The 10,412-nt window shown below is 38.0% G+C and overlaps 1 protein-coding gene across 1 annotated transcript; it reads right to left on the bottom strand.

Annotated features, from left to right (window-relative positions):
* Nucleotides 1-7,186: 7,186 nt before the first annotated feature.
* Nucleotides 7,187-8,102, bottom strand: LOC148736776 (uncharacterized). The gene has a single exon (XM_088750999.1). It carries the CDS (start codon nt 8,070-8,072, stop codon nt 7,215-7,217), a length of 858 nt encoding a protein of 285 aa, XP_088607125.1. The 5' UTR covers nt 8,073-8,102; the 3' UTR covers nt 7,187-7,214.
* Between the last annotated feature and the right edge of the window lie 2,310 nt (nt 8,103-10,412).

Here is a 10,412-nt window from a genome sequence, read left to right as displayed (position 1 = left end):
GACACGAACAGGGACACTTCTACCCCCCAACCCCATCCCCCCACACCCTTCTCCTCCCTTCATCTGCCCCACTTCTGAAGTTTTAGAGTCACCCTCAATATCTTTTACCTCGCTTGTTTGAAAGGAGAGGAAATGATTTGCGATGTTTTCATAAAGCTGGATCCTTTTAACGAACAAAAGGCAAGCTCCTAATCGTTGGCCGTTTTCCAGTATATGTTACGCGAGATTTTTGTCTCTAAGATAGAAAAAAGAGTTTTGGGATTAAAATGGTTCATGTCATAGCTATTGTTGGAGTTACCCAACTGATTTAAAGCAAAGGCTTTTAAATCACTCGTTATTTACGATTTATTCCAGTCACGAGATGCTAGATACTTTTACCTCCTCATTTTATCGCATAACGCAGTACTCACAAATCTCTGGCCAGTCTTGTTGATATTCGGTTTCCTATGGATCTCGATTTGTTCCCTGTACTGCTTGCAGAGGTTTAGGAGTGTTTGCATGTTGCATATCACAAAATCCGTTTTAATCCATAATTCTTTCTTCTATCACTTTTTCTTAAGCTTTGCCCAAGAAATGGCGAGGTCATGATGTTATTGCCTACCAGTCTTCATCTACTTTTCTTAATCTTTTAATTATGTAAAAAACAGCGGAGATTTCGGAATTCCTGATTAATATTGGTAGATTACATACCTCTGAAAATATTCCGGACATTGTATTCTACGTAAAGCCTGATCAACGTAGTGCTTTGAGGAATGTTTGCGAGTTTCGTGCTATAAAGTTATGCTGTTACTAAAGACTGTTTGCTTACGTAAAATCCTCTTAACTAATTTGCTAATTTGCGTGTTGTCTAATTTTTTTTCTCATGCACACGAAGATAATCTTCACATTTGACCTTAAGGAAAAATACAAATGAAAAAGTGTCACAAACGGAGAGCAAAAGTTATCGCTAAGATTATAACTCCACGATAATTGTTTTGTAGGAGCATTTCTTGTTGGACCAAGAGCCACTGACTGCAACTACCGAGAATCCGCCGACAGATGCAAAATATATCATACAAGACCTTTTTAAAGGCCATTAAATGGGCCATGACATTGCATTTTTGACAAAATAGCCCAAACTCTTTTAAACCTGGACGTGCTGCTTATTGCGGGCCAAACTAGAGAATTGGAGGAATTAAAGTACAATGACAAAGCTTTAAGATGATGCATATAATGACTTTTAAGTATCTATGGCAGACCTCTTCAGAGGCCAATAAAGTTGACGTTCATTTTACCTCCATGAAAGAGACTCGAAGTACTTTATTTCAACGGGTCACAATTTAGACTTAAACGTATTAGATGTAATTTTTGACGCTTTTTTTACTGCGACTTCTGGAGATCACCATGGCGAGCTAGCCACGATTGCAGTCGCTCTGACTAAGCTATGCCAGTTCGGTTTTATTTTGTTTTCACTCTGGACACGAACAGGGACACTTCTACCCCCTCCCCCCCCATCCCACCCTCCTCCTCCCTTCATCTGCCCCACTTCTGAAGTTTAAGAGTCACCCTCAATATCTTTTACCTCGCTTGTTTGAAAGGAGAGGAAATGATTTGCGATGTTTTCATAAAGCGGGATCCTCTTAACGAACAAATGGCAAGCTCCTAATCATTGGCCGTTTTCCACTATATGTTATGCGAGATTTTTGTCTCTAAGATAGAAAAAAGAGTTTTGGGATTAAAATGGTTCGTGTCATAGCTATTGTTGGAGTTACCCAACTGATTTAAAGCAAAGGCTTTTAACTCACTCGTCATTTACGATTTATTCCAGTCACGAGATGCTAGATACTTTTACTCCCTTATTTTATCGCATAACGCAGTACTCACAAACATCTGGCCAGTCTTGTTGATATTCGATTTCCTATGAATCTCGATTTGTTCCCTGTAGTACTCGCAGAAATACAGGAGTGTTTTTGGATGTTGCCTATCACAAAATCAGTTTTAATCCATAACTCTTTCTTCTATCACTTTTTCTTAAGCTTTCCCAAGAAATGGCGAGGTCATGATGTTATTGCCTACAAGTCTTCATCTACTTTTCTAAATATTTTAATCATGTAACAGCGGAATTTTCTGAATTCCTGATTAATATTAGTAGATTACATACCCTGTGACAATTATACTGAATTTTTTATTCTATGTGAAGCCTGTTAACGTAGTGCTCAGTGGAATGCTTGCGAGTTTCGTGCTATAAAGTTATGTTTGTTATTAAAGCCTGTTTGCTTACATAAAATCCTCTTAACTAATTTGTGTATAATCAACAACATAACAAAAAACTTATTTAATCCAAGAGATAATAGGACCATCTGCTAGCTCACAAAATTTAAAAGCGGGATTGCGTCGCGCTGTGGTGTAAAGAGCTGCCGAAGTTGCATAACTTTTCCTTGCTTTACGAGGGGGACATCGACCATTTATGCGTGTTTTGAGCTTTCCGATTTTATGGAGAAAAACAGCGCGATAGAACTCTTTTTTACATAGTTTTCGAAAAGGGTGCATTAAGAGGGTTCTTCATAAATAAATTGGAATTTATTGTTTTTAAGCAAAAATACATACCAAAACAAGAAAATTTACATGAACATATTTACAAGGCTATCAATATTACATAATATAAGACATTACATTAGATAGCTACTCGATATTTAAAATAGAGCCTATTAAAAAAATATATATATATTTTTAAAACGCTGGGCATATTAACCCTAGGGAGCTGACTACTAGGAACTCGGAGGCGCGTTGAGCTTTCATTCATTTTAGGGAGAGAAGGGTACAGAGGGTGACCGGGCTTACTGGAGATCTTCTTGAATAGTGAGCTATCAACCTCTTCCAATACACTATATAGTTATATTAATTTGGTACGAGGTATATTTACGTTTAAAGCAGCGCTGTAGAAAATTCTGGACTGTTGTTAATTCAGGTATTGAGGAGGCGTATATGGCTAAACCATACGTTAGTTTAGGCAAAACAATTGACCTAAAAACGTAATCTACGTCTGGTTGTTGATATCCCTATTTGCGCAAACACCTTCAGTTGTAATAAAACACCTTATAACATAAAGACACATATTGGCCTGCTGTATCTTACCCTTAATATGCTCATTAAACCTGTGATTATTCTGTAAAGTAACCCTTAACACTTTTAGACAAGAAACTTGCATTATATTGTTCACATTGTCTATATCGCGAGCAACCTTCTTACAAAGTATTAGTTCATTACATTTTTTGGGATTACATGCCATTGCATTATCTTGGGTCTAACTGAAAAACTGATTGACAACCTCTTGAGAGAGATCTATTTCATTTTTACATACTATGACTGGCAAGATAGTGTCGTCAGCATATTTAACTACGCTGGTAAGGTCACTATCCCTAATGGCTAAATCGTTGATAAACAAGTTGAAAAGATGAGGTCCACTGACACTATCCTGGGTTGTTCCTTTCTTCACATTATGCCATTTGTAGATAAAACCCTTAAATATTAGTCTTTGTTTGCTATCCATTAGAAAACTTAAGCACCAGTTGACAAGATAAGGATTGAGATGAAGAGCCTTTAGCCTTTCCCCAACTAACGAGTGTTTTACATTATCAAAGGCCCTCGAAAAGTCCATAAGTCTATCGCGAAAAGCCTAACATAATTACAATCCTTATCATCAAGTGCCCTCAAGTAATTATGGTATTTGAATAAAGGCGCTAGTACAACTGCAGCCCTCCCTATAGGCATATTCTGTGAACGTCAGATTTTCCTCAAAAATTTTCTTACTGTAACGATGGTATACAGTTCTTTCAAAACAACGTGCTATAGCTGGGGTTACATTAATTCCTCGAAAATCCGAATATTGAGCAGGAGTGTCTACCTTTTGGGAAGGGGTTGATGTTAGCTTCTTTCCAAGCTGTCGGCCAAGTGTAAGCGGACAGATAATTTTTTCCACAAGGCAGTCTCCACAGGAGCGAGACTTGTGCAGTTGTCCCTCCAAACCCAAAAGGGCAACCCATCAGTGCCAATATTAGTTTTTTTAGTCTTTGATGATGCCATCATCACATCATATTCGTGGAGCTTTGCGGGTGGGTGGTTCTTGAGGTTTACCCTGAAAAGCTCTATCAGAAAAAATTATGTAAATGAATTAGGAAATTTTGCAACTGTCGGCGGACTCTCGATATTTATGGTCAGTGGCTCTTAATATCGATAAAATCACAGTAGAAATAATTTAAATGACTGTTGGATGTTGAGCCAGGTGAACTGGCATAAATGCTTTTCAGGGTTCTACACAAAATGTAATATTTCTTGTGCCATTAAATGGATTTGAAGAAAGCTTTCGAAACGCGTTCCACCGCTGAATCAGCACAACATTTTCTGAGTAACCTGATAGATCCAGGCGTTATCAGCTGATTATCTATTTATTGTTTAAACACAATTGATAGTATGTCGCAAACTGGTTGGCCAAATTGCTGCTGCCGTGTCAACGTGTTACGCAAAGTGTCAAGCACTGAAAGATTTGACTTTATTTGATATCAACTGCGGTCAAAAAAAAAAAAAAAAAGAAAATCTGAAATCGATAGAGCTTTAGCGTACGCTGCGCCTCCGAGTGTCGATAAGAGTGCACACCACATTAAACCACTGTAGTTTTTTAAAAAATTATTTATCCATTGTCACCTCTATATTTATAAACATTTTATCATTATTACCTTTGTTATCATTACTGTAATTATTAAAATCACTGTTGTCCTTATCATTATTATCATCATAATTGTCAGTTAAACTCTTATGTTTTCCTTTCTATATCATAGTTATTCAGAGCTGTTGGGCAATAGCTTATCTAAGGAAGTGCTTCTGACACTCTGAACAGTTTTTCAAGAAACGGACTGTAATTGTGAGTAATTAATTATCAAACGAGTAGGTACATCTTGCAATCTGTGTAGTTAATTTTCCACCGAATCGTTTGAATTGCAAATCACAATTTCTTTAAGAAGCAATTTGTTCTTTATAATTACTTTGCTATCCTTTCAAATTCATTTCAGATGATGAGTGCGAGACTGCTCAACTCTTGAAGCCAGGAGAGCGTATCTGCAGCAAACTTCTGATGCGCAGATGGCACAAGATAAAATATATTCCTTTTGTCTTCGGTGCTCACAACGGTTCCTGCTCCGAGAGGTGCAATAAACTTCAGTCCTGTTTTGATGGAGAAGGGCCATTACACTGACCCTGCCTGGCAGCGTTTCGAAAGCTTTCTTCAAATCCATTTAATGGCACAAGAAATATTACATTTTGTGTAGAACCCTGCAAAGCATTTTTGTTTCACATCAGACTGATCTCAAGTAAGTAGCTTCGAGGAAACAGACTAGTTTCTTTAACTTCCTCTGCTTTTTTATCGATTTTTCAGATAAACTCTATGCAATGGCTTAACCCTCGTACAGACAACCCATTTGAAATCCCCCTCTCCCTGCAGAAATGCTTATCGGCATTGTACCACTTTACCATTTTAAAAATTCTCTTTGTTTACCCTGATGTTTCTTGTTTCACCTCGGAACGCTCGACATCCGCAGACCAAGAGACCTTGCTGAGAAATTTTTGCCTATTACGTTCTAAACAAGTTTTATTTGAGTTTATGCTATTTCCACACGCGATTCCAAAAACGCTGACACCTGAAAAGCAATGATGATCCTTGAGAGCTGGCACCCAACGGCTTTATAGGAAATGTTAGCACAGATGCATAACAAGAGAAAATCATATTCTTTTGTACATACACGATAACAATGATTCACTTTTCATAATTCTTGAAAATATCTCTTTAAGACGGCTCTTTTCTTTTAGGAAGACATGAATAGCTTATATCCTTTGCCACTTACATCTAATTGTGGTTATCATACATTTCTATACCAATATAGCCGTCGGGTGTCATCGTTCATTGCTTACGATTTTTTAGGGTGAACATCCTTGCAATCAAGTGTAAAAAAAAAAAATGATCGTCTCTTCCTTACAGAATTGCAGCAGAAACGTTAAAACCGGCGAGTTGTTTAAACTGGTATATCATTATTACCATGGCGTAGCTGCAAGTATTTCGGATCTTTTTCTCTATTAGAACGTTAAAATTGTTTTGTTTTGTTTTGTTTTTTTTTTTTTGCTTCCTTTGTTTGTTTTTTGTTTGTTTGTTTGTTTTATTTGCTTGTTTATTTCTTTTGTTTTTTTGTGTGTTTTTTTTTCCTTTCTATCGTTTTTGACTAAACGGGTTGATAGCTGTTACGCTCCTCTCGGGTAGTTTGGTAGGTTAATGGGCTTTTTTGGCTTCCGCGTTTGCTTGTTTTCATTCCCTTGTTTTCTTCGTTTCTGATTATATGATTATTTGTTTGATTGTTGGTTTGTTCACGTTTATTTATTCGTCTGTTTCATGTGAGATATCACATCAGTAAGATATTAACCGAGTATTTTCCAATTTCAAATGCTTCTGAATGGCTATCAGGATGGTAGAACCCAGTTCGCAGACTTCTAAGCCGTTTAAAACACTTAAAAGTATAACTGCCGCCCAATTAGCCTAATGAATAGTGGGCTGGACTTTTATGCGGGAGATCGAGGGTTCAAGCCCCGGCCGGACTAACACTCAACGTCTTAAAATAATTGAGAAGAAATGGCTACCTTTCTATAACAACGCATTTCAGCCAATGATGAATATACCTTGCAGGTAACGTTCTATATCAGGATATTAATTATAATTTTAATATTTGTCTTACCCGTCTACATTAGCAATTGATTTGTTTCTTATATTCTTATGTTTTTATTTTATTATTTTTCCATTTGTTGTTGTTGTTTCGTGATTCGATAAGCGTTCCTTGTTTTCCTGGGCTATGCAGCTTCTGATATAGTTTAATTAAAGCATTGGCACTCCTGTATAAATGACATCAGTTGCTCAATAAGGTCTTTTTTTCCTATCTCTTGATTTAAATGGTACTTCAAAAAACGAGATTTCTTTGAGCATTGCTAGATTAAAAAGACCAAGCTTATTCTCCTTTGCGCACTCGCACAGATTAAAGGCATCGTAGGACAGAGGGTGCTGCGGCTTTAGTTCATTAAGGATGTGTTCCATCAGCCGTTGTCGTTCAGCTTCCTCTAGGGACAGTTCCTTCGGATTTTGCTTGATTTCTTGGGGTGTTCGTTGCCTTTTTTCTGTTTGCTGTAAGGCGAGAGAAAAACCCCTACACTTGGCTCTTGGTAAGCCACTCGTCTCGGTCAAACAACCTATTATTCTGCTCGTCTCTTGCCTTTCGCATATCATTCGAAACTTGCTGAGGGTCAGCTTCTAGCCCTGATTGTTCGCCTTGATCAAAATTTGCTGTTAAATAATTCTTAACTTTGCAACTGAATCTAGCGGATCCTGCTCGTGGCTTGGGTAGGGCCCAGCCCATACTGACAGTGTTTACTGGAGGCATTGAGTCACGTACAACCTGGTGGGTACTAGTTTCGCACTGTGGTTCGTCAGTGATGCTGACTGATGTAGTAAACCTCTCTGCCCAATCTTTACGGAGTTTATCATACACTGTTTCTGACAGTCTTTCATCCTTCACACAATGGTCCCCTACGTTTAAATGTAACTCGAGCTCTGAAAACGTTTGGAAACTCTTCACGCATCCAGGCTCCGAACATTCAAACATGTCCATCTTTGAATCGTCCAAATCATCGTCTTCATTTGAACCCTCTGTTCCAGGAACTGTGTATTCATACACACGTGCATTGTGAAAAGGGAAGAACTCCTTACTTATAACGAGAGCGGTGTCCCCTTGGTCATTTGAAACTAGCTGGTCGTAAGAAATCTCCTTGCCACGCCCTATTCCGTACGACCTCCACGCACGTATACTTTTTTCCCCAAACTGGATGTTGTGTAGCTTGCTAAAACAATCTATCTTGTTCACTTCTAAGGTTCTCTTAGACTCGTCAACTTCACATACGCACGCGGATGTACCTTTCACTGGTCTCCCAGAGAGCGCCTTTTTCATGTCTCCCGCTGTTAGAATGTCGTGTCCTTCGTTGCAGAAACATCGGATGCATGTTTTCATCGGGCACAGGATACGATCACAAAATCCTTGCCATACTGTGGCTCTGAAAAGTCATACCGAAAGACTTCAATACCTGCCCGCTGACCGATAAAAGAAGCTGTTAGGAAAACGAGCTCTGTTGCGTCTTGCCGGAAAAAAAAAAAAAAACATCTCTTGCCACTGAAGAGAGGTTAAGGAAATATTAATGGTAAGATCTTCGATGTCCACTTCTCTGTGGTTGATGATAACTGAATTAGTTGGCGATAAGCGTGCAAAACAAACACTGCTGTTTTACTTAATCAGCACTTCGTGGGAGATGAAAATGGCCATAAACTCCAAAAATACCTTGCCTTAGAAGTGTGGAATAATATGCTCTTCAGTTAAAAGAGACTGCTCTTTGTGTTTAAGAACATCGTAGAAAAAAAATTTTATGGACACAGTTTTAAAGAATGCTAATTTGCATAATTTATTAACTATAAACACAGGTCTTTCCTCTTTAGAACACCAATTTTTTCAACTTAACGGCGAAAAAGTCGCATGATATCTATTTTTCAACATAAAAATCCGCTCTTCAGGTTTATTTCATGATTTGTAACAAGTTCTCAGATCCCAAATTTACCTGTTGGTCGGATCGCGTTATCTTTGATTTCGATCAAAATGGCGCATATTTGTGAAATTTGCAAAGCTCTGTGCGGCGCGCCATGAAGAGTGCCCAAAAGTTTTATTCCATAATTTACTTATGAGGTGTAAGTGCTTATAGGCTGTAATAGATTTGACTCTAGATCAGGTCCCACATAGGAGAAAATAGCTTTTAACCACATGTACCTCACGCATCACAAATTTCAGTGCTCGAGGTAAGTATTTTGAAAAATTTGTATCTCAGTGAAAAATATTTACAGTGTAATCATTTGACCATTAACGTAGTGGCAGAGGGTTGATCTTAGACATATAAAATAGAAAGCTTTTAAGAGTTGAAAATACGGCTTCAGCAGCGATCGACTTTTGTAGCTAAATTATGGAGGTCGGGGGGGAAGGAAACTGGGTACCTTTGAGGTCACCTTGAAAAATATCTCGTTAAAATGAAAAAACCAGACTGGTTCAAAATAAACGCAATATTTGTTCATGGGATAGAAGTATCGACTTTCACAGTAAAAATCAGGGAAATCGGTGAAGGTCCGAAATTTGCCTTATCCGTTCTTAGGTGGATAGCCTCTTAAGGTTTGACATCTACTAAAAATTGGGCTCCTGTCACTTGCGTACTGAGTTAAATTTTTTTCTTCCTTCCTCTTCCCGCTGCCTTCCTTTCCTGACGTCTGACCCAGTCCCTGTCTCTTTTTTCCTTTACCTACTTATTTTCAATAATTCTTTGATAGCCCACTTTTAATTATCGACCTGTTCACAATATCACGCCGCAGATACTTAAAAAAACAACAACAACAACAAAAAGCAAAAATGTAAGTCCTATACTTAAAGACACCAAAATAATCCAGTTCTACTTCCTCTCCGAAATAGGATCAATAGTGCTTGGAGTCGCATACAAAAGCCTTCACAAGCTTTTTCCAGGCTACGTAACTGATTCTGGGGGAACCAACAAAAAAAGTTTGGTATCTTATAAGTTTTAAACTAGAGTTGAAAAAGAAAAGGCTAATTTGAGACCGTTGAGTTTGTATTATTGATAGGATCCTAGATAGCGTAATTTTAACCGTAGTAGTGGATCCTCTGCTAGAACCGTTACCAGAGAACGTCACCTTGGTTTTTAAGAACATGAAGGTATTTACATCACTCGAGCTTTAATTTTTTCTTTTTGTTTAGTCACAGCTTGTTTTGTTTGGCTTTTTCCTTTCCGTTATTCAAGTTCTTCCTTAATGTTGTTACGGATTTTGCTGTTAACTAGCAAGAAGCCGCGGTCTTTTAAAATATATTTCTTTCCCGAGACTTGACTAGCAGATTAGAAACCTTCATCATCACATTTCGATCTCTTAACAAACACAAAGAGTAGGAGGTCGAACGGTCATCAACTTGCCATATTCTGTAATAGTCATGCTTTGCCATGGGACTGTGATGAGCACTGGATTCATATGATGATTGACCACAATACCTTGCAAATTAAAACCCTTTTAGGCTGACCGAAAGAGTAGAACATGCGTATTCTGTAAGTTTTCGGAAGACAAGTAAGCACGACATTTGCAATACATCAGCTGAGAGAAGTAATCCACCTTTTTTGTTTTCGTTTTTGCCTTTTGCCCTATTTCATAACCAAAAGTATTTTGACTTAGTTCTTATTAACAGAGCAGGAGGTCTGTATGGGAGAATCTTGACTGAGGTCACCAGTACAGACCGAACACAGTGAGGTCTGTGCCA

Source organism: Stylophora pistillata, chromosome 2, assembly GCF_964205215.1.
Source record: "Stylophora pistillata chromosome 2, jaStyPist1.2, whole genome shotgun sequence".
NCBI classification, from domain to species: domain Eukaryota; kingdom Metazoa; phylum Cnidaria; class Anthozoa; order Scleractinia; family Pocilloporidae; genus Stylophora; species Stylophora pistillata.
This window is presented reverse-complemented; position numbering and strand designations above follow the sequence as displayed.